This window comes from Carcharodon carcharias, chromosome 18 (genome assembly GCF_017639515.1).
Source record: "Carcharodon carcharias isolate sCarCar2 chromosome 18, sCarCar2.pri, whole genome shotgun sequence".
Classification (NCBI taxonomy): Eukaryota; Metazoa; Chordata; class Chondrichthyes; order Lamniformes; family Lamnidae; genus Carcharodon; species Carcharodon carcharias.
Window position 1 is genome coordinate 69,999,359 of NC_054484.1, and position 24,672 is coordinate 70,024,030.

At 41.3% G+C, this 24,672-nt stretch overlaps 1 protein-coding gene across 1 annotated transcript in view; it reads right to left on the minus strand.

Moving 5' to 3' along the window:
• Positions 1 to 24,084, minus strand: part of LOC121290919 (uncharacterized protein CXorf38-like) — a 44,212-nt gene extending 20,128 nt beyond the window's left edge. Inside the window, exons 1-3 of the mRNA XM_041211967.1 lie at positions 23,745 to 24,084; positions 16,520 to 16,654; positions 1,903 to 2,025 (exon numbers count right to left, since the gene is read on the minus strand). Coding sequence (XP_041067901.1) covers positions 1,903 to 2,025; positions 16,520 to 16,654; positions 23,745 to 23,948 — 462 coding nt within the window. The 5' untranslated portion in view covers positions 23,949 to 24,084. The remainder of the gene's footprint in view (positions 1 to 1,902; positions 2,026 to 16,519; positions 16,655 to 23,744) is intronic.
• Positions 24,085 to 24,672: the final 588 nt, after the last annotated feature.

Sequence of the window (24,672 nt, forward strand, 5' to 3'; positions counted from 1 at the left end):
CCATAGCAAAATCAAATAAATAGATAAATAAATATAGTACTTTAAGTAGGGGGACATTGAGACGGGAATTAAATCCCAGCATTGATTCAAATGCTGGGCTTTGCCTTGAGATACTATCTAAAGTTTGATTTCCCCAAACCCCTCTCCCAACATCCCCCAAGAATAAATTGCTCATATAGCTAAGGGTACAAAGTAACCACTAACTTTGACAGATATAAAAATTGGATCATCTTTTGATATAACTAATATTGATACAGTTTTAGAGATGCAATACATCAAAAAATAAAAATTGAAGTACCAAAGGATGCTATTAGTCAGAGATGTCTGCACCAGCTCTTCAACTGAGTCTACTGTAATCCCATTTCGCTGCCCTTTCCCAGCCTCCTTTTCAGAGAATGAAAGAGGGATATTAGATGCGTACAGAGACATGCAAATTCCCCGAGGACACCACGGCACCAATTCATTTATGGCAAAGATTTCCACAAGGGAGATTTTGCCTAACATCTCATTTATTCTGATAGAATAAAAGAACCTGCTTCACGAAGTGCAAAGAGCAGTATTTTTAAAAAAATACACTTGAATTGAATACTACAGAAAATAGTAGCACAAAACAAAAAAATATACTCACTCTAGAGTGAACCAGACAAAAGTCTTCAAAACCTGCTCCCCATTTCTGACCTAATGTCAACCACATACGGATGAATTAACACCCCTCCCCCACAAACATTCTGTTGACAGGGCAATCACCAGGATGTTCACAGACATTCTGAACAGCATGTTACGAATCACACTGCTGTATAATTCATTCATTATAAAACTGATGTGTGGTAATAAAGTGACCAGAAAATTGCAAATACAAAAATTCTGCCCTATTGCAAGCACCTTGTCAACAAACACCATCTCATTGCAAGTGATTCAAATCAACAACTTGCCTTGCATGTTTAACATAGAAAAATATCCCAAGGTGCTTGTCAGAAGCATTATCAGACATAAAGTGGACACTGAATCAACCATAAGCTTGGTCAATGAGGTAAGATTTAAGGAGAGTCTTAAAGAAGGAAAGGGAAGTAGAGAGGCAATCAGGTTAAGGGAGGGAATTCCAGAGTGTGGGGATTAAATGACTGAAGATACAACTGTTAAGGGAGGGGTAAAAAGGTGGTTGTTGGGGACCACACAAGAGACCAGATTTGGAGGAACTAAGAGTTTTGACATGGGGAAAATGTTAGGGTTTGTGAAGAAATAAGTGGCTGAGAATTTAAAATTGGAGCACTGGGGGACCAGGCCAGTGTGGATCAGAAAGAACAGGAAAATGGGTGAGCAAAACTTAGTGATACATAGAAAAATATAAATTAAAGTACCAAAGGATGTTATTAGTCAGACATGTCTGCACCAGCTCTTCATCTGAATCTACTATAATTCCATTTCAATGCCCTTTCCCAGTCTCCTTTTCAGAGAAAAGGGGTGTCACTGGCTAGGCCAGCATTTGTTGTCCATCCCTAATTGCCCTTGAACTGAGTGGCTTGCTAGGCCATTTCAGAGAGCATTTAAGAGTCAACCACATTGCTGTGGGTCTGCCAGGGAAGGACAGCAGGTTTCCTTCCCTAAAGGACATTAATGAACCAGATGGGTTTTTAATGACAATGTCATCATCAGACTTTAATTCCAGATTATTATTGCATCAATTTCCACCATCTGGTAGGATTTGAACCCAGGTCCCCAAAGAATTACCCTGGGTCTCTGGATTACTAGTCCAGTGACAACACCACTAGGCCACTGCCTCCCTGTGGGTAAGTTATGTGATGAAACCTCTAGGAATACATTTAATCACAGCTGGCAACTCTAGTTAGGATACAGGCAAACAAACAAAATAATAACTTTTCAAATTGTATTTCAAAGTGTTACCTCAATTACTTTTTGCCGTTCAACAAAGTTAAACTGATCACAGGAGTTAATAAGATTCAACAGAGCTGCCGCATCAGATTTTTCTGGCCCCTGTCTGTTGGCCTGTCCACGAGGCATATAGACCTACAGAATGCAAAATGTTTGTTTTGTACATGATTCAACCACAATCCAAAATAAAATGTACCAAATTTCACATTTTCAATTTAAATACAAAGTAAACATTCATAACTCAGATGCGGAATGTCCATACAGTAGTCCTAAGGTCACAAGTTAAATGCTGAATTGAAATACTTATACCATGGCTTGTATACAAAAAAAATACATGTATGCCCCAGCACTGGTGAGGTAACCCTTTTTGGTAATGGAAAACATATTTCTCACTAAGGCAATTTTAACTGCACCATATGATGACAAACGGCTTCCTGGGTGATGTGTTTTCCATGAATAAAAAAGGCAAGTTTGCCTTAACCAAATTTTTTCATGAAGTAGCAGTGCTAATCATACAATAGAGTATGGTGGGAAACACAGATCGTCGCAGATGAGCTGAAGTCAGTGGGAGCACATTTATAGATATATGTATGAGCAAAAGCTTATAAATTTGCAACTAATACAAACTGAAATTCAAGGTTTTATATCACGAGTACCATGTTGTCATCCCTTAAGTAAAATTACGTGATGGATAGACAATATTTAGGAATGAAAACTTTAATTGGGATGATGCATTTAAATGTTTTAAGCGCTTGTGGTTTTCTGCATTAATAAAAATTAGTTTACATCAAGTTGACGGTTATGCAGAGTTGAAAAGTTCAACACTTGTCATTGTGGAATAATTAAATTTCTCCTCGATATGTTGGTCACTCTTCTTCCACAATTATCTTTTTCTACCTTTTGATATCAAAAAAGACAGCAGTTTTTTCAGGCAGTGGGGGCTGGGTGCGATATGAATCACTCCCTCTGGGATCAATTACTTAAATTTATGGGAAACTTGACTACTAATTAGAAGTGATCCTTTCCTATTCTAAGTGAAATGAAGAGTGTGTGTGTGTGTGTGTCTGTGTCTGAGAGAGAGAGAGAGAGAGACAAAACTTAGAAACATGCTTAATAGTAATTTCATAAGTAAAAAAAAGTGACTTTAATTTTTTTTAAATTCCTGAACAAACAGAACAGGAAATGTGAGATTAAATATTTTAATTGAAATTGAAATCAGCTATTCCACCCCACTCTGTTATCATTCATGATGCCTGGTTGGTACCACAAATGGCTCACAATGGGAAGAACAAATTAAGTATTAATCTCCTCTGATTTTAGGAGATGCAATCTTATCAAACTAGTATTCCTACTTTGACATAAGATTATAAAAAACATTTTTTGAAAAACATAGGTAGGTAAAATATTATTTATCTTGTTAACCCTGAGAACAGAAGGCAGAACCAGATTTTAAAAACCTAAAATTAAAATATCTGAGGTTGGGGTTTAAGCACATTGCTTGGGCACAGGCAACAGAACGTGCATTTTGCCCATGTGTTTATGACACAGGAAAGCTTGATAGAGGTTAGTCTAGAATTTCAACTGCGTCAGAAAGTAGGCACACAGGGGGAAGGGGATGCACTGCTGTTGTCCACGCAGCAAGTCATATTTATGTTGCACTCTCATAATGAATCAAGCATTCAGCTAGTGCTACCCATGCTATTCAGTGGCTGCATGCCTGTTTGGAGAGGTTAGAAATAGGGCACCACTTGAATGACAGCCAGCATTTCTTAAAAAGAGAGGTGCACTCTCACTGCAAATAACAGGAAAACACTTATGAGCACAAATGGCTGTGACAAGTACTGGGAGTGAACCAAGGTTTTCTAACATGTCCTGGAGGCCCTGGTGGAAATAGATGGGGGAAGGGAGATCCTGTTCCCACTAGGAGATAAAAAGTCCTCCATGCAACAATGTTACCGCTGAAGGGAAATTATTGTAGACAATGTCACTGCAAGAGCCAAGCTCCCACACATGGTTGAAATGCCACTAAAAGTTCAATGACTTCCCCAGAGTTGTAATGGTAAGAATATCACTCTTGTATTGTCTATTCACACCTCCAGGCTCACTTCCCACAATACTCCTATCCCCACTTCCATTTACTCTCCTGCAATCACTGCACTAAACTTCACAGTGACAAATGGCAACCATGGAGATGTCACACGGAGTTCTTCATAAATTTTATCTATGTTTTCCCTACCTACTTTCATCTCACCCTACAAACTGTGTATGACAAGCTACAATTGCTTTCACCAATTACTTCATCTTGCTCTCTGCTGCCACACTAAAGCTAACCCTTGTCCCTTTTTCAAATGTGGATGTCTCTCTGCCAATGGATGTAGAGTGAGCTAGCCTTCAGGAAGATGTACTGTCACTCCAGACTGGTCTTGCCCTTCCTCTTCCTTCTCAAGAAAATAAAGTTTTGCAACATGTAGCAGACGACCACAAAACTTATTGTAAGTCTCCTCCAGAATAGTTCAGGCAGTGGAGGCATTGTGTGAACACACAAGGTCTGCTCAATGACATTTTTAGTAGCAACATAGCTCTCATTATAGGCCAGCTCTATGTCTGTTCCAGGAGTCATGAGCCAAGTTTCCCTGTAGACAGTCGGAAATCTGACTACTTAACTGGAACAGAGGTGGCACAGAGGACTTGTACAAGATAAATGCATCCTGACAACTGCCAGAAAGCTGGACACAGACCCGCATGATGTTTTGTCTGTGACTGCAATCATTTGGACACTGAGGGAGTGAAATCCCTTTCAATTCAGAATGTTAGACTGGTGAGAGGGAGCAGACAAGGTCAGACTATGATACGTTGCACCCTGGGCAAGTCACCAATGCAGGCAAATTCTATGGTTCTCTTGTTTTGTTTCTCTCTGCACAGGGGAAATGAAATGTAGATGTTCCTCCTTGTGTAGAGCACCTCAATGACCTCCCTGACATAGCAGTGTATTGTGAACTGTAACATGTCACTGACGTCATCTGCTGAAGCCTGGAAGGAGCCCGTGGCATTGCAGTTGAGGCCCACTGTGATTTTGATAGCCACAGGCAGTGTTGTCCATGCCCTGGTTTGAAGTTCAAGTTGTGGCTACAGCAGTTGGGTCAATGACAACCTCCTTGCTGAAACACAAAATCCTTAGACATTTCTCTTTCAAGATGTTCAGGCAGAAGAAATGATCCCTGAAGACCTGCTGTGGGTCTGGTCTCCTACGTAATGCCCTTCCCCTCCTGCCTGTGCTGCTAGCTGCTCTTGTTTTCTCCTATCTTCCTTGCAGCTCACCCTCCAGCCCCAAAGGCAGCCATGCCAGACCATCCATCACTGCAGTCAAGATGTTTTAAAGGGAGCCAACAACAGTGCAACACCAGCAACACCTTCATCTCAACAGTCAATATCAGAGCCATAAAACAACCAGAAGTTAACTAACATTCTCAAATGACAAACAAGAAATGAACCTGCAGGTACTGAATGGTCCCTGTAAATAACACTTCTGAAAGCATCTTCCCTTCCACTTAGTGCTACAAATTGCTGGGCAAGTATCAAATGGCGAATACAGTACTGGGACTTAACAATATTAAGAAAAGGGTCCTCCAAGAAGCATAAGACCCTAATTTGAATATATTATTCAGTGGTTTGTATAGTTCTGGCATGCTCCCTGGGCTCCTTAGGGAACAGCCCAATTCATTATAGGGCATGGTGCACTTTCAACTCATAATAAATGCAGGCTTCCTACTCACCACATTGGACACTTAGATGCCCACTTAGAACCTGAAATTCAAGGCCTATGTTCTCAAATTTTCAGTACTTATTAGTATACTCATCAAAACAAATGTTCTAATTCTGTATATTTCTCTGGCATGTCCATTTCTTATTTATAGAAAATCATATCTAAAGTTTGCACATCAACCTGAAACATTAACTCTGTTTCTCCCCACAGATGCTGCCTGAGATGCTGACATATTTCCAGCATTTTCTGATTTTATTTCAGATTTCCAGCATCCACAGTATTTTGCTAGGTTTTAATGCAATTATCACTCAGATTAAATATGGAAAAAAGGTGTGATCTTACTAGTCCTATCATTTTTTTTTGCATTGCATTAGTGCAAAAACAATATAACCAGTGAGTAAAGCATTCATCTTACAGCTCATGAATTCCAGGCAAGCTGGGTCAAAGCGCTTGGAGACAATCCTTCAACTCCCACGGCGGTGTAGCAAAACTGATGCATGTTTGTCCATAGTGTATTATGCAAATTGTTTCTCTTTTGGTTTCCCTCCCTGGACCCTCCCCATCTTTGGAATCTTCTCCAACCCTACAACTCTCCATGATCTTTGCACTCCTCTAATCCTAGCCTCTTGAGCATCCTCTATTCTATTCGATCCATCATTGGTGGCAGTGATTTCAGCTGGTGAGGCCGTAAACTTGGAATTCTATCTCTAAACCTCACTGTGTCTAGACCTACCTTTTTGACCAAGCTTTTAGTCACCTGTCCCAATAACTCTTTGTGCCTTGGTGCCAAATTTTGTTTGATAATGCTCCTATCCAGCATCTTGGGATGTTTTGCTTTGTTAAATGGTGTTTTACAAATGCAAGTTGTTGTTGCTGTTGAAGTCCAAGGCCAGTTTTGCTGTCCTTCTGAAGTTAACAGACAGCAAATTTAAAAAAGTCCTCCAAGAAATATTAACATCCAACTTGCAAGGAAGCTTATGGTCAGAGATTTGTTTGAAGTCAAGTTGTACATTCCTTTTTAGCACCACGGGAGACATACTTGCTCATTATTTTCTACATATCAAGAATTATGTCTATTACTGTACATCTGTTTGTTTTTGCAACTTTTATGTATCTATTAACATTAGTATTTTGTTCATAGCATAGGCCACAGTTTGATACAATGTTTATTCTACCACTTTCTGAAGTCAAAGAAGTCACAAGGACATATATCCAATAAGCCTAATAATGACAAGAGTTTTGGTTTGACCCCTGAACACTCACCCATTTGCCAGATATTGGACAGACAAATAACAATTTACACTTACATAGTGCATTTAATGTAATAAAACGTCCTAAGGGGCTTCGCAGGAGCATTATGAAGGAAAATGAGACACTGAATCACAAAATGCAATATTGGCACAGTTATTCAAAAGCTTGGTCAAAAAGCTTAGGTCCTAGGCGACTGAATGCACAACTGCCAATGGTAGAGAAATTAAAATTGGGGATGCTCATGAGGCAACTGACTGGATGTACTTGAACCTAGTGCCAAAGAAGTCCATGATCTCCTTGCACTTATTGACAAAGACACACTCATCTTTACTGACAGCAAGGGTTTGCAAAAGGGAGTGATCCCTAGGAAAGTATCTGAGATAAAAGTTCCAAAAACCTTTCAGTGGTACCAGTGCATATGATGCAAAGCAACTTTTAAACTTTTTAGCCTTGGCAAAGATGCGACTATGCTGTTAGCGCTCTCTGATATTAAAAATCTAATTGACATTTGGATACCAGTGGCCAAAACTCTGTGTACAAGAGTATGTACAATTATTTACAATATATATTAATGACTTGGATGAGTCAAGTTTACAGATGACACAAAAATAGGTGGGAAGGCAAGTGGTGAAGATGACACAAGGAGTCTACAGAGGTGCTATAGACAGGCTAAGTGAATGGGCAAAATTTGGCAGATGGAATATAATGTGGGAAAATGTGAGGTTATGCACTTTGGCAGGAAGAATAGAGGAGCTGAATATTATTTAAAAGGAGAAAGCATAAGGAAAGATATACTGGCACTGGAGGCAACCCAGAGAAGGTTCACTAGGTTGATCCCAGATATGGAGGGATTTTCTTATGAGGAGAGGTTGAGTAGGTTGGGCCTGTACTCATTGGAGTTTAGAAGAATGAAAGGCGACCTTATTGAAACATATAATATTCTTAGGGGGCTTGACGGGATAGATGCTGAGAGGTTATTTCCTCTTGTGTGAAAGTCTAGGACCAGAGGACATAATCTCAGAGTAAGGGGTCACCCGTTTAAGCCAGAGATGAGAAGGAATTTCTTCTCTCAGAGGGTAGTGAATCTGTGGAATTCTTTACCGCAGAGGGCTGTAGAGGCTGAGTCATTAAGTATACTCAAGGCTGAGATAGACAGAATTTTAATCAATAAGGGAATCAAGGGTTATGGGGAAAAGGCAGGAAAGTGGAGTTGAGGATTATCAGATCAGCCATGATCTCATTGAATGGCAGAGCAGACTCAATGGGCCAAATAGCCTACTTCTGCTCCTACATCTTATGGTCTTATAGTGCATGCATGAAGATTCACTTCGCCTGATTAGAGCAATATAGAACTAGCTTTATAATTGCTACCAGCGCCAACATGATTTCTGAATTATAATAGGCAAATTTGTATCATTCTAAATCTAATACCATACATTGTAAATCATGACAAAGATTGAATATCCTTGCAATCTATTCCATTAGCACACTCAACTGATATTCCACATATAGGGCTTTCAATAAACTTTAAAAAAATGTATTCATTCATGGGATGTGGGCATCGCTGGCTAGGCCAGCAAATATTGCCCATCCCTAATTGCCCTCGTTCAGAGGGCATTTAAGAGTCAACCGTATTGCTTGGGGTCTGGAGTCAAATGGAGGCAAGACCAGGTAAGGACAAGAGCTTTTCTTCCCTAAAGATAGTGCAATATTTTATTATTGTAAAGAAATGGGGCAGAATTTTACAGCCCTGTTTTGGCAGGGACGGGGCCGTAAAATGTGGCGGGCCGTTATAAATGCCATTGATGACAGCGGGAACGTAAAATCCCGCTGTTGTAAAATTCTGTCCATGGAGTCATTGGGGCACAGAAGGCCATTGGGCCCATTGAATCCATACTGTCATCTAAGCTTTTATTTTAAAAGAGAATTGGATGGGTCTGTGAGATATCACCACCACTTCGGCTTAGGTATGAATGCAACCCAGACTGGTTGCATTAGTCTTCTTTCAGATGTAGGGATACTTGTTATGATACCTGTAGAAATTGATAACTTTTTAAAAAGAAAGAAATCCCCATGACACCAATGGAAAGAAAATTGCTGGACAAGATTTTACTTTTTGAAACATTCACTGTAACAAACCAACTAAAATCAACTTAGCTCAAACATTAATTAACAGATGAGAGATATTTCAAATAAAAAGGTCAAGTTTGCTTTAAATAGTCAATACAACAAAGGTATGCCTCATGTAGTTACAAGCACTTGCATTACTTTCTGCACAAATGTGGAACCATGTGCAATCTCATAGTCTTTCTAACTTGGTCTCTATTTTTTAGGATTTCTCACTTCCCATCCAATTGTTTTGGCTCTTGAGTCACATTCAATAGCAGCCATAATCATGGACACAGTTCCTACGGACAAGACACATGTCTACAAACCCTCTCTCACTTGGGTGACAACAGTCCTGATGGTATAGAATCCCCCCCCCAAACTCTATTCTCTGCCCCTTTACACAGTCTAGTGGGTGCTGGCACTACTTCAACAGTGGCACTGGGTACTGACAATCCACAATCCCTTGCTTTTTCTGTCTTCAGTGTTCTGTCCTTTCCACACAGTATAACACACACAGTAGCTCAGTCTCTGCTCTATTCTCAGAGACCTGAGACCAATACCAGGTTCTGACTGAATACTGCCAAACAGAAAATTGTTCCATTCAGAGAGCCTTGCTTGTTTTTTCTTTGCACAAATTCAAAGTGTTCTGAACAGCCAAACAATAAACACAAGCTAACCCTACCCCAGTGCAATTAGCTTTCTATATACCTTTTGCTTTTTTTTTTGTAACTTAATGATGGCATAATCAAGAAACCAATTAACCCTTTTTTCAAGATGTTTCTCAGCCCACTTTATTTTTAGAGAGACATTGCACAAAATAAAATGTAAACTTTTCAAAGCACATGGGTTATCACATACTACAGGCAGTGAGCTTAGACAATCTCAACCCATAGGTTAGTGGTTTCACGCCCATGGAAAAAAAAAGCACATAATTCAGTACAAATGGTATTTCTCACAGCTAAGATACAACAATGGAAATATTCACAATGCTCCAGCCATGGGTATTTCTATGAATTCTGAGCTAATGTGCATTAATAGGTACAATAGAGCAATGTGATTACTGCCAACAACTTACAGTGGCTCCTCCTGACATACGGAGATCTCTCAATATTTTATAGGGTGGTGCATAGCAAGAAAACTGATCATGAATGTGAAAGGGATGCATCAATTTGATCACGAGTGTGAAAAGGATGAATCAACACTGGGCCACTGAATATATTCAAGGCTGAGTTGGATAGATTTTTTGATCGACAAGGGAGTCAGGGGCTATGCAGGGCAGACAGGAAAGTGGAATTCAGACCACAATCAAATCAGACATGATCTTATGAATGGTGGAGCAGGCTCGAGGGGCTGAATAGCCTTCTGCTGTTCTTAATTCTTGTGTTCTTATGTTTTCAGCATTGTCAATGACCATAATCTCAGTTTAACCTCTCATTCTTTTAAACTGCAATGGGTATAGGCCTAACCTGCTCAACTTTTCCTCATAAGATAAACCTTTCAACCCAGGAATCAGTCAAGGGAACCTTCTCTGAACTGCTTATAATGCAATTATATCCTTTCTTAAGTAAGGAGACTGAAGCTGTACCCAGTACTCCAGATGTGGTTGTGCTAAGGCCCTGTATAACTATAGCAACATTTCCCTACTTTTATATTCAATTCCCCTTGCAATAAATTCCAATATTCCATTTGCCTTCCTAATCACTTGCTGTACCTGCATACGAACTTTTTATGATTCACATACCCAGGACACCCAATTCCTCGTGTACTGTAGAGTTCTGCAGTCTCTCTCCATTCGAATAACATACTGCTTTTCTATTTTTTCTGCCAAGCTGGACAAGATCACATTTCCCCACATTACACTCCATTGGCCAAATTTTTGCCCATTCACTTAGCCTTTCTAAATTCTTTTGTAGAGTCTTTATGTCCTCTTGACAACTTATTTGAACAAGGGCAATTAGGGATGGGCAGCAATAAATGCTGGCCTATTCAGCGACGCCCGCATCCCACGAACGAATAAAACAAAATTCCTACATATCTTTGTGCTGTCAGCAAATTTAGCTACTGTACATTCAGTCCCTTCATCTAAGTTATTGATACAGATTGTAAATAGTTGAGCCCCCATCATTGACCCCTGTGGCACTCCACCAGTTACAGATTGCCAAACTGAAAATTACCCATTTATCACTATTTTCTGCTTCCTGTTAGCTAAGCTATCTTCTATCAATGCTAATATGTCACCCCCTACACCATGAGCTCTTAATTTGTGCAGTGACCTTTGATGTGGTGCCTTATTGAATGCCTAGTCATGTATACATAATTACATAGAATTTGAATAGAACATCATATGATTCAGGTTTTTGCTTTCTTTTTACTTATAAATGGCTTGTGGATTTGAACTGTAGCTAGAAATAATGAAATTATTAAAAGTTGTCTATTTCCCTAATGCTTTAGGGTTTAATGTGTCAGGCTACAATTTAGTTGAGTGTGCTTCTGAAAGTGGTTCATGGTTGTTTACTTCATTTTGTAAATGCAATAGAGCCAAGATGATTAGTTATATGCATAGATGGTAAACGATTTGGCATCTGGATGTTTTGTACCAGGTATCTCATTTCTGGAAGTCTTGTTCACTAGAATATTCTGAAGGGGAAGGTCGAACAGCCGAATGTTTAGATTCATATCAGTACCAAAAACAATGGCAGAAAGAGGGATAATGTTCTGCAGGCAGATTTTAGGGAGCTAGGAATGAGACTAAGAAGCAGGACCTCAAGGATAGTAAGTATAGTAAGTATAGGAGGATAGCTATAGTAATTATGGTTACAAGTACAGATCTTTCAAGACAACATAATAATAGCACAGGTGACTGTGTGCCTGGAGAGATAGTGTAGGAGAGAGGGGTTTAAATTCCTGGGATATTGGAACTGGTTTTGAGGAGGTAAAAACTGTACAGACTGTATGGGTTGCACCTCAACAGGGCTGGGACCAATGGCCTTGTGAAGTAGTTTGCTAGTGCTGTGGGAAAGGAGTTAAACTAATTTAACAGGGGGAATGGGAACCAGGATGTAGCAATGGAAAGGAGAAACAAGGTGCACAAAAGCTTGGGAGCGACCGGTAGCACTATAGTAAGCAATAGTAAGATATTATGTGGAGTCAGATTAAGAAGAAATACAGTAAGATCTAATTCAGGTTTACAGTGCACGTATGTAAATGCACAAAGTGTGGTAAATAAGATCGATGAGCTGTAGGTGCAAATAGGCACATGGGAATAAGATGTTGTAGTGATAACAGAGACTTGGCTTTAAAAAGGGCAGATCTGGGTATTTAATATTCCTGGATACCAAGTGTTCAGGAAAGATAGGGAATGAAAGATAGGAGGAGGGTAGCAGTGTTGACTATGGAGAATTCTACAGTATTGGAGAGAGAGAGAATAGCCTGGAGTGGTCATGGATAGAATCTATTTGGTTACAGTTAAGAAACAATAGCAGTGACATTACACTCCTGGGTGTGTTCTATAGCCCACCAACTAGTAGAAAAGATATAGAGGAAGGTACACAGTGCTGTTCCACAGGGGTCAGTACAAGGATCACTGCTTTTCCTGATATATATTAATGACCTAGACTTGGGTGTACAGGGCACAATTTCAAAATTTGCAGATAATGCCAAAACTTAGAAGTATTGTGAACTTGTGAAGAGGTTAGTAATGGACTTCGAGAGGAAAAAGACCAGCTGATGGAAAGGCCAGATACATTGCAGATGAAATTTAAATGTAGAGAAGTGTGGAGTGATACATTTTTATAGGAAGAATGAGGAGAGACAACATGAACTAGAGGATACAATTCTAAAAGGGGTGCAAGAACAAAGAGACCTTGGGGTAAATGTAGACAAATCATTTAAGATTGCAAGACAGGTTGAGTAAGTAGTTAAAAGGCATACGGGATTTGGGGCCTCGTAAATAGAGGTTCTGAGTGCAAAAGGAAGTCATTGTGAACTTTTTTAAAGCACTGTTATGGCCTCAACCAGAGTTTTGTGTCTAATTCTGGGCACCGTACTTTATGAAGGATGTAGAAACTTTAGAGAGAATGCAGAAAAAATTTACAAGAATGATTCCAGGGATGAGTACTTCATTTATGTGGATAGATTAGAGAAGTTGAGGTTTCTTCTTAGAAGAGAAGGTTGAGAGGAGAATTGAAGGAGGTTTTCCAAATCACAAGGGATCTAGAAAGAGGGGATAGAGAGAAACTGTTCCCATTGGCAGAAAAGTCAAGAATCAGAAGACACAGGTTGAAAGTGATTGATTAAAGAACCAAATGGCGACTGGAGGAAGCTCTTTTTTTATGTGCAGATTAAAAAAGCAATTAGATAAGCTCTTAAAGAGAAAAAATGCAGAGTTACGGGGAAAGGCAGGGATTGGGATTAGCTAAATTGTTCTTGCAGAGGGCAGCCATGGACTTGATGGGGTGAATGGCCTCCTTAGGTGCTGTAGCCTATGATTTACGAACTTTTAATAGGATATCATGAATCATCTATGACAGTCCACGTGACTAGAGCACCAGAAGCTTATACAAAGATCTTGAGCTTTTCTTCGCAATTTATAGAGAAAGACAGGAACAAAAGGATTGATGAAGTAAATTCATGCCACACAAGTGCCAGACAATACCATCTCAACAAAAGGGAATCTCATCATCTTCTCTTGACATTCAATGGTTTTACAATCACTAAATTCCCCTCTATCAATCTCCTGCAGGTTACCATTGATCAGAAACTGAACTGGACCAGCCATAAAAATACTGTGGCTACAAGAACAGATCAGAGACTGGGAATTCTGCAGCAAGTAACTCACCTCCTGACTCCCCAAAGCCTGTCCACCATTTATAAGGCTCAAGTCAGGAGTGTAATGGAATACTTTCACTAGCCTTGATGAGTGCAATTCCCACAACACTCAAGAAGCTCCACACTATCTAGGACAAAGCAGCCCACTAGATTGGTACCCAATCCACAGAGATTCACTCCCTCCACCACCAATGAACACTAGCAGCAGAGTGTATCATATATATGCAAGATGCACTGCAGCAACTCACCAACGATCCTTCAACATCCCTTTCCAAACCACAACATCTACCACCGTAAAGGACAAGGGCAACTGATGCATGGGAACACCACCACCTGCAAAATTTCCCCACCAAGCCACTCATCATCCTGACTGGGAAATATATCACTGTTCCTTCACTGTTGCTGCTCAAAATTCTGGAACTTACTTCTTAACAGCATGATGGGTATACCTACACCACATGGTCTTCAGCGGTTCAAGAAGGTAGCTCACCATCACCTTTTCAAGGGCAATTAGGGATGGGCAATAAATGCTGCCCTAACCAGTAAGGGAGTACACAATGAATGGTAGGACCCTAGGAAGTACAGAGGATCAGAGGGGTCTTGGTTGCATGTCCAAAGATCCTTGAAGGCAGAAGGACAGGTAGATAAAGTGGTTAAGAAGGTATATGGGATACTTTATTAGTCGAGGCATTGAATACAAGAGCAGGGAGGTTATGTTGGAGCTGTTCAAAACGTTAGGCCGCATCTAGAGTACTGTGTACAGTTCTGGTCAGTACACTATAGGAAGAATGTGATTGCACTGGAGAGGGTGCAAAGGAGATTCACCAGGATGTTGCCTGAGTTGGAGTGTTTCAGCTATTAATAGAGACTAGGTAGGCTGGGGTTGTTTCCGTTAGAGCAGAGAAGGCTGAGGGGGGACTTGATTGAGGTGTACAAAATTATGAGGAGCATAGATAGGGTAGATAGGAGAAAACTTTTTCCCTTAGTGGAAGGGTCAATAACCAGGGAAGGAGGTTTAGAAGGGATTTGTGGAATTGTTTTTTCACCCAGAGGGTGGTGGCTACCTGGAACACACTGTCAAAGGGGGTGGTAGAGGCAGGAACCCTCACAACACTTAAGAAGTATTTGGATGAACACTTGCAACCCTATAGCATACAAGGCTACAGGCCAAATGCTGGAAAATGGGATTAGATAGGGGCTTGGTGACCTGCGCAGACACCATGTGTAAAACTGTACATACTGTAAAACTGTATGACTCTGATTATGAATCTATATTTGATTGTCAGATTTGAATTCTCTCACATTACTATTATTAGGTTATCACAGCACAGCAAAAAGGGGAGAAAGGTGTTGACAGACTTTGTCCGTATAATTGAAGCTTACAAAGGCATGTCTTAGAACCGATAGAGAACATTTAGGGAAAACACAACAGATACATTATACATTGGAGTGAAACTGCAGAATTCTGGTTGAGCTGAGTCTGCAGGAATACTGGCTGTTTTGGATCTTACAGACTTATGCATCACTCTACAGAGCAAAAACGAAAGAGAGACCCAGGACAAATCTTAAATTTCACTCCCCAAAGCCAAAGCTCCTCAAAGAAGCAGACCGACCATCAGAAGATGATGGGAAAGAAAACGATGAAAGGATCAAGGGGAAAAGAGCTGCCAGCAGACACTGAAAGAATGTATAGGTGCAGTACTGGAGCTGGAAATGACGGCTCACACTCCGCTGTTCACATGTGCTTTTTTCGATCGGAAGGCTAGTGAACAATATTCCTTGATTGCTTTGTGCAGCGGCTTTTTGCGCTGTACGGTTCCTTTAAGACTGACACAGCCATATACGCATGTATCTTAAAGGGAAATGTGCTTCTTGGTTGCTCGTTTGTGATTGTCGCGCAGCCGCTCACCCACGACCCGCAGTTTAGAGTAAATATTGCGGGTGAAGTCAGCACGAGTTGGTTTTGTGAAAGAGAAGGCTTTGGTTGAATAGGAAGTTCTTTCCAGCATCCATAGCAGCAGAAAACCGCTCTATCCCTGGGATAGAGCCGTGCAAGCATTCAACCCAGAGGGTTTCTCTACCCCTGTGGATGCTGGGTAAAGAGTTCACCATTTCACAAAAGTCCTTTCTTTTACAGAACCCGGTGCTGCTTTGCGCTGACCTGTGTTTTCAGTTGTGAAAGGGTTTGGGTACATTGTAGGCTATTCGTAGTTCGTAATTGGTGACCGTCTGTGGTTTCAGAGTGCATCTTGTATATTTGATCACATAATTTGGATCTTTCAATAAGGGTTCATTTTATTGCAAGTGTCCGTTTATCCAGGTTTCACTGTACTTCCAATACCAGAAATCGGAGCATAGCTGGAGCAAAATAAATAATTGTTCACAACTAAGCATATTAATTTGTGTAGCTGCTAATGTATACAATTTTAAACTTGTCGTGGTAATTGCTTTTATAGGAGGTGATTTCACTACAAGAAGCATAAATATTTTAATTTGAGATCTTCAGCTAAAAATGCAGGATTGACTCAAATGTCAAACAAGCTGCACTTTGCTCATCTTGGTTCTTATTTCAATGTGTCTGCACAGTAGTGGCTCATATTAAATTACTGCAATCAACATTTATTGCTAATTACAACTGTTTACCACATTTCTGTACATAAAAGTTTACATAAAACATACTTTTGCCACTTCCCAGGCACAGTTAGGCCATAGCTGAGGAGAGCAGTTACCCCAATATATCACGTTGTTTTGGTTTGTATGATGGTTCAGAATTTCCTTCTTCCATTCTTCACACAAAAAACAGGCCCTCTGAAACTAAAGAAAAGTGTTGGAGCATTTCAATCCAATTTCAGGTCAAAAACTGAAAAATTGTGACACATGAAGTAAGGCTAATGCATACAGGCATTCCATTTATTTTGCATGCAATATTTTTAACATTATGAGCTGATGGCCTGTGATATTGCACATGGGAATCAACATCACACATTCTCTTTATGTGTAATCACACTGCTTCTTTAGAATATCATGTCAACTTGCTTTGAAACAGTGCATGACAGCTCTGTAATTCCCTTCCAACAACTGTTGCCTCAGTATCTCTCTTTCCTTTTTTAACAATTCCTTAAAACCTACCTCTTTGATTAAGCTATTGTTCACCTGCCCTAATATGTGGCTCAGTGACAAATTTTGTTTGATGATGCTTGTATGCCACGGGACATTTTAAAATGTCAAAAGGCTCTATATAAATTCAAGTTATTGTGTTAGGTCAGGTTAGGGATTTAGCTGACACTAAAAGGCTGGACTGGGTCAGAGATTCAGCAACTTTAAGAGGATTGTGCTCAGTTTTGTCAAGGATTTAGTAGCCATCAAAAGGATTTGGTCAGATTCAGCAATCTCTCAGACTGAAGAATCTGGTGAGCTGAGGGGCTTGGCAGCCATTCAAGGGTTAGGTCCAGTTGATCTGACCTCTCCTTCTGTCAAGTTGTAAGATAATTAAGCAGCATGGAATGCAGGTGGGGAAGTAAAGAGTTGAGTTGAAAATCATTCAAAGGTTGGGTCAGGTCATGAATTACCAGGCAGCAAAAAGCTAATATACAAAACTTAGCATAAATTTCTGACAACTTGGAGTAGAGCAGTTTGTGTTCACTTTAAGTTTCATGCCCCACAGAAATAAACATTTGGGAGACTGGAGGTTGAATGCTTACCATGCTACCAATAAAATCAAAGCAGCATTGTGTCACAAATGGCATCAAGGAACTATCATTAAATTGAGGTCAATGGGGGATCAAAAATACAACTCTCCAGTGGAGCCATACTCAAAACCCAGAAAAATTATCAGTGACACAATAATCAAAGTCCCAAGACATTGTCCTTGGCACCATCTGTGGCGGAGAAGAATGAAGTTGACGTTTCGAGTCCTCATGACCCTTCAACAGAACTAAGTAAAAATAGGAGAGGGGTGAAATATAAGCTGGTTTAAGGTGGGGGGGGGGGGGTGGTGGACGGGAGTTGTAGGGACAAGCAAGCAGTGATAGGAGCAGATAATCAAAAGATATCACAGACAAAAGAACAAAGAGGTGTTGAAGGTGGTGATATTATCTAAAAGAATGTGCTAATTAAGAATGGATGGCAGGACACTCAAGGTACAGATAGCTCTAGTGGGGGTGGGGTGAAATAAGACTAAAAGGGTATAAAAGGTATAGATTTAAAAATAATGGAAATAGGTGGGAAAAGAAAAATCTATATAAATTATTGGAAAAAAACAAAAGGGAGGGGGAAGAAACGGAAAGGGGGTGGGGATGGAGGAGGGAGTTCAAGATCTAAGGTTGTTGAATTCAATATTCAGTCCGGGAAGCTCAACACAAACTGGAGGAACAGCACCTCATCTTCCGACTAGACACTTTACGGTCTACCGGACTGAATATTGAGTTCAACAACCTTAGACCTTGAACTCCCTCCTCCATCCCCACCCCCTTTCCATTTTTTCCCCCTCCCTTTTGTTTTTTTCCAATAATTTATATAGATTCTTCTTTTCCTACCTATTTCCATTATTTTTAAATCTATACCTTTTATGCCCTTTTAGTCTTATTTCACCCCACCCCCACTAGAGCTATCTGTACCTTGAGTGTCCTGCCATCCATTCTTAATTAGCACATTCTTTTAGATAATATCACCACCTTCAACACCTATTTGTTCTATTGTCTGTGACATCTTTTGATTATCTGCCCCTATCACTGCTTGCTTGTCCCTACAACTCCCCCCCCACCACTTCTCTCCCCCCGCCCCCCACCCCCCCCCCCCACACCTTAAACCAGCTTATATTTCACCCCTCTCCTATTTTTACTTAGTTCTTTGAAGGGTCATGAGGACTTGAAACGTCAACTTTGTTCTTCTCCGCCGATGCTGCCAGACCTGCTGAGTTTTTCCAGGTATTTCTGTTTTTGTTTTGGATTTCCAGCATCCGCAGTTTTGTTCTTGTTTTTATCTCCCCTTGATGTTCAATGGCACCATCCTTATATTTATATTTCCATTATAAATTTCAATGTTCACCATTATCATGAAAACTGCCAATGTAAACTTGTCACACTAATTTTATCCTCCTGTTGCTGTTGATCCTTAATACAACTGGTAGAAATGTATAACTACAGAATGACAAGCTCAAAAAGAAAGTTTTCATGATAATTGTAGACAGTGGAATTTACAAGGACTATTAAAGGACCACATGTATGATTTTAAAACAGAGACTGAATTATATGGTCCAATTGCACTTCACTTTCTTTGCTTCACCTAAACTCTACATATAGTCTTGATTCCATGTGCAATGCCACAGAGGATCATCTAGCATAGAAAATAGAGGGCTGTCATTTGCAGGTTTCACAGTATAATTGATTGTTGCAGAAGCAACCCTTGAATATCAGCACAAAGCCCAAATACCATGGAATAAAAACAGAAAATGATTTATTTGGTGATTCTGTTGTTATACTCTACAGCATCCCCATTTTGCTAAAGTAAGTGACTCACCATATGAGATGTCTGCTGTTGTACAAAGACATTTTATATAATTTAACTTGAATTTCACTTTCATTCTCTTTATTCACAAACTTCTACATTTTTATCATTCCTCTGATTTTCTGAACTTCCCTAGCATCATGATTGAGCTGTTTTGCTGGACAACATGTAAACATTGGCCCAGTGCAAATCCTCTACCCAGACTGACCAGCTGAGGTTCAGGACTGTAGTTCAGTGCACTGCTGGCTTCTCAGTTTTGTTCCGCTGTTTTATTGGGCGCTGAGCAGAAACCCACTTCCTGGATTGAAGTTGATTTCTTCACAACTTTTATGCTTTACTGTTAGCTCTATCTTCACTGCAGCTTTCTACTGAGGCTGCATTCTCCACTGCAATATGTTTACTATAGCAAAAACAAAAATACCTGGAAAAACTCAGCAGGTCTGGCAGCATCTGCGGAGAGGAACACAGTTACCATTTCGAGTCCACATGACTCTTCAACAGAACTAAGGAAAAATAGAAAAAAGGTGAAATATAAGCTGGTTTAAGGGGGAGGTGGGACAAGAAGAGCTGGATAGAGGGTCAGTGATAGGTGGAGATAACCAAAAGACGTCACAGACAAAAGGACAAAGAGGTGTTGAAGGTGGTGATATTATCTAAAGGAATGTGCTAATTAAGGGTAGAAAGCAGGACAAGCAAGGTACAGATAGCCCTAGTGGGGGTGGGCTGGGGTGAAGGAATCGAAAAAGGCTAAAAGGTAGAGATAAAACAATGGATGGAAATACATTTAAAAATAATGGAAATAGGTGGGAAAAGAAAAATCTATATAAATTATTGGAAAAAAAGGAGGGGGAAAATGGGAAAGGGGGTGGGGATGGAGGAAAGAGTTCATGATCTAAAATTGTCGAACTCAATATGCAGCCCAGAAGGCTGTAAAGTGCCTAGTCAGAAGATGCAGCACCTCATTTTCCGACTAGGCACTTTACAGCCTTCTGGACTGAATACTGAGTTCAACAATTTTAGATCATGAACTCTCTCCTCCATCCCCACCCCCTTTCCCATTTTCCCCCTCCTTTTTTGTTTTTTCCAATAATTTATATAGATTTTTCTTTTCCCACCTTTTTCCATTATTTTTAAATGTATTTCCATCCATTGTTTTTTCTCTACCTTTTAGCCTTTTTCGATTCCTTCACCCCACCCCACCCCACCCCCACTAGGGCTATCTACCTTGATTGTCCTGCTTTCTACCCTTAATTAGCACATTCCTTTAGATAATATCACCACCCTCAACCTCTCTCTGTCCTTTTGTCTGTGATATATTTTGGCTATCTCCACCTATCACTGGCTCTCTATCCAGTTCTACTTCTCCCACCCCCTCCCCCACCGCCCAAACCAGCTTATATTTCACCTCTTTTCTATTTTTCCTTAGTTCTGTTGAGGAGTCATGCGGACTCAAACGTTAACTGTGTTCCTCTCCGCAGATGCTGGCAGACCTGTTGAGTTTTTCCAGGTATTTTTGTTTTGGATTTCCAGCATCCGCAGTTTTTTGCTTTTATCTTAGTTTTTACTATAGCATCTGGTCTGATTCTTTAATGCCTGTTTTCAGCACCTCTTCCTTCCTCCCCCATTTTACAGGGCTGGCTCTGATCTGTTCTTGATGGTTGCCATCCCAACTTGGATTCTGCTGTCCTGCATGATTACAGCTTTACTGCTTTCTGCATGCTTGTGACCACTAATTTTATTCGCCTTGTTTAGTCAACTTCATCCTATGACTGAATCTTTAAACTTTCCCACATCATTTCCTCCCTGTTTTCTGCGTCTGACCAGGACATATGTCTCTCCTAATTTTTGCCTTGTGAAATTCCTTCCATGCCCATTTACACATATACTTGACTACTGCTGAAGATTAACTCCTGTGTCCTCTCCCTCGATGCTGGCAAAACTGTTTCCATAATTCAACTTCCGTTTAACTTTTAGGGAGCCTTCACCATGTCGCAAAAATCCAACTTTGCGACAGGATGCCTATCCTAGATAAAAACAGAATTACCTGGAAAAACTCAGCAGGTCTGGCAGCATCGGCGGAGAAGAAAAGAGTTGACGTTTCGAGTCCTCATGACCCTTCGACAGAACTTGAGTTCGAGTCCAAGAAAGAGTTGAAATATAAACTGGTTTAAGGTGTTGGGGGGTGGGGGGGGAGAGAGAGAGAGAGAGAGAGAGAGAGAGAGAAGTGGAGGGGGGTGGTGTGGTTGTAGGCAAAAGCAGTGACAGAAGCAGATCATCAAAAGATGTCATAAACAACAGGACAAAAGAACACATAGGTGTTAAAGTTGGTGATATTATCTAAACGAATGTGCAAATTAAGAATGGATGGTAGGGCACTCAAGGTATAGCTCTAGTGGGGGCGGAGGGAGCATAAAAGATTTTAAATATTTAAAAATAATGGAAACAGGTGGGAAAAGAAAAATCTATATAATTTATTGGAAAAAAACAAAAGGAAGGGGGAAACAGAAAGGGGGTGTGGATGGAGGGGGGAGCTCAAGACCTAAAGTTGTTGAATTCAATATTCAGTCCAGAAGGCTGTAAAGTGCCTAGTCGGATGATGAGGTGTTGTTCCTCCAGTTTGCGTTGGGCTTCACTGGAACAACGCAGCAAGCCAAGGACAGACATGTGGGCAAGAGAGCAGGGTGGAGTGTTAAAATGGCAAGCGACAGGGAGGTTTGGGTCATTCTTGCGGACAGACCGCAAGTGTTCTGCAAAGCGGTTGCCCAGTTTACGTTTGGTCTCTCCAATGTAGAGGAGACCACATTGGGAGCAACGGATGCAGTAGACTAAGTTAGGGGAGATGCAAGTGAAATGCTGCTTCACTTGAAAAGAGTGTTTGGGCCCTTGGACATGAGGAGAGAGGAAGTGAAGGGGCAGGTGTTGCATCTTTTGGTGGTGCCATAGGAGGGCATTGAGGAGTAGGGGGTGATGGAGGAGTGGACCAGGGTGTCCCGGAGGGAGCGATCCCTATGGAATGCCGATAGGGGGGGGTGAAGGGAAGATGTGTTTGGTGGTGGCATCATGCTGGAGTTGGCGGAAATGGCGGAGGATGATCCTTTGAATGCGGAGGCTGGTGGGGTGATAAGTGAGGACAAGGGGGACCCTTATCATGTTTCTGGGAGGGAGGAGAAGGTGTGAGGGCGGATGCACGGGAGATGGGCCGGACACGGTTGAGGGCCCTGTCAACGACCGTGGGTGGAAAACCTTGGTTAAGGAAGAAGGAGGACATGTCAGAGGAACTGTTTTTGAAGGTAGCATCATCGGAACAGATGCGACAGAGGCGAAGGAACTGAGAGAATGGTCCTTACAGGAGGCGGGGTGTGAGGAGCTGTAGTCGAGGTAGCTGTGGGAGTCGGTGGGTTTGTAATGGATATTGGTGGACAGTCTATAACCAGAGATTGAGACAGAGAGGTCAAGGAAGGGAAGGGAAGCGTCAGAGATGGACCATGTGAAAATGATGGAGGGATGGAGATTGGAAGCAAAATTAATAAATTTTTCCAAGTCCTGCCGAGAGCATGAAGCAGCACCGAAGTAATCATCGATGTACCGGAGAAAGAGTTGTGGAAGGGGGCCGGAGTAGGACTGGAACAAGGAACGTTCCACATACCCCATAAAGAGGCAGGCATAGCTGGGGCCCATGCGGGTACCCATAGCCACACCTTTTATTTGGAAGAAGTGAGAGGAGTTGAAGGAGAAATTGTTCAGCGTGAGAACAAGTTCAGCCAGACGGAGGAGAGTAGTGGTGGATGGGGATTGTTCGGGCCTTTGTTTGAGGAAGAAGCTAAGGGCCCTCAGACCATCCTGGTGGGGAATGGAGGTGTAGAGGGATTGGACGTCCATGGTGAAGAGGAAGCGGTTGGGGCCAGGGAACTGGAAATTGGTGATGTGACGTAAGGTGTCAGAGGAATCACGGATGTAGGTGGGAAGGGACTGGACAAGGGGAGAGAGAAGGGAGTCAAGATAACGAGAAATGAGTTCTGTGGGGCAGGAGCAAGCTGAGACGATCGGTCTGCCTATCCTAGATACATAATATGAGGTGCGCATAGTGCGGCTTCATCTCAGGTGGTGGGGGAGCTGACGACACCAGTAGTTGTGTATCCCCACCAACCAGCAACGTAATCTTGTTTTCCAGACAGCACGGCACAAGAACAGATCCAGTTGGCTACCATCAACCTCTGGACCCAGCACAGTATTATTTCAATATAAACGAGCTAGTATCAGTATCAAACTGTGTCCTTGTGAGGAATGAAAATAGCTCACAAGGCACGAAAGGATGTTACAAAGGATACAGTTGATAGTTCCATTACTGCTCGTTTCCTTATGTTGTCAGTGCAAAGATGTGTAGATGATTCCGACTCACTTTTGTTCCTTGAGGTCTGCAAAAATTCTTGCAAATTTCTTGTCCCAGCAACGAGTTGGTTTGAAGGAGAAAATGGTGGAACTTTTCCATTTCTGTATTGACGAAGCCGAGTAGGCAATCTCTGATTTTCTGCAGACAGAAGCCTGCTTTAATCCAGTTTTTGTATCCTTCGTCATTAAGACGAATACTCAGCTCCGATTGCATTATTGCTTCGTACAAACAAATTAATGACGCTTCCAACACTTTCAAACTACGCAGCTGGCCGTTGTTATTTTGTCTTGGCTTTTGGAACCTTGTCCAGGCCACATCTGGTTGCTGCTGCGTGCGCAGCCTGCTAGTTGGACAGAAAGTGCGGAAGTGAGCAGAGCAACATTTAGATAAGAAGATTTAGAATCCATCAGACAACATGGGGAACATGGGGAGGCGGTATTGTCACAAGACCGGTAACCCAGAGACTCAGGGTAATGCTCTGGAGACCCGGGTGCGAATCTCAGTTGGAATTTGAATTCAATAAATCTCTGGAATTAAGATAATGACCATTGTTGATTGTAAAAATTCATCTGGTTCACTTCCCCTTTAGGGAAGGAAATCCGCCGTCCTCAGCTGATCTGGTCTACATATGACTCCAGATCTGCAGTAATATGGTTCACTCTTAAATGCCCTCTGAAATCGCCAAGCAAGCCACCCAGTTGTATGATACCACAACAAAGCCAATAAAATGGAATTAAACCAGATGGACCATGCAGTATTGACCTAGGCACCAGAAACAACAGCAGCAAACCCAGCCCTGTTGATCCTGCAAAGTCCTCCTTGCAAACATCTGGGGGTTTGTGCCAAAATTGGAAGAGCTGTCTCAGACTAATCAAGCAACACCCTGACATAGTCATGCTCACGGAATCATACCTTATAGATCATGTCCCAGACTCCA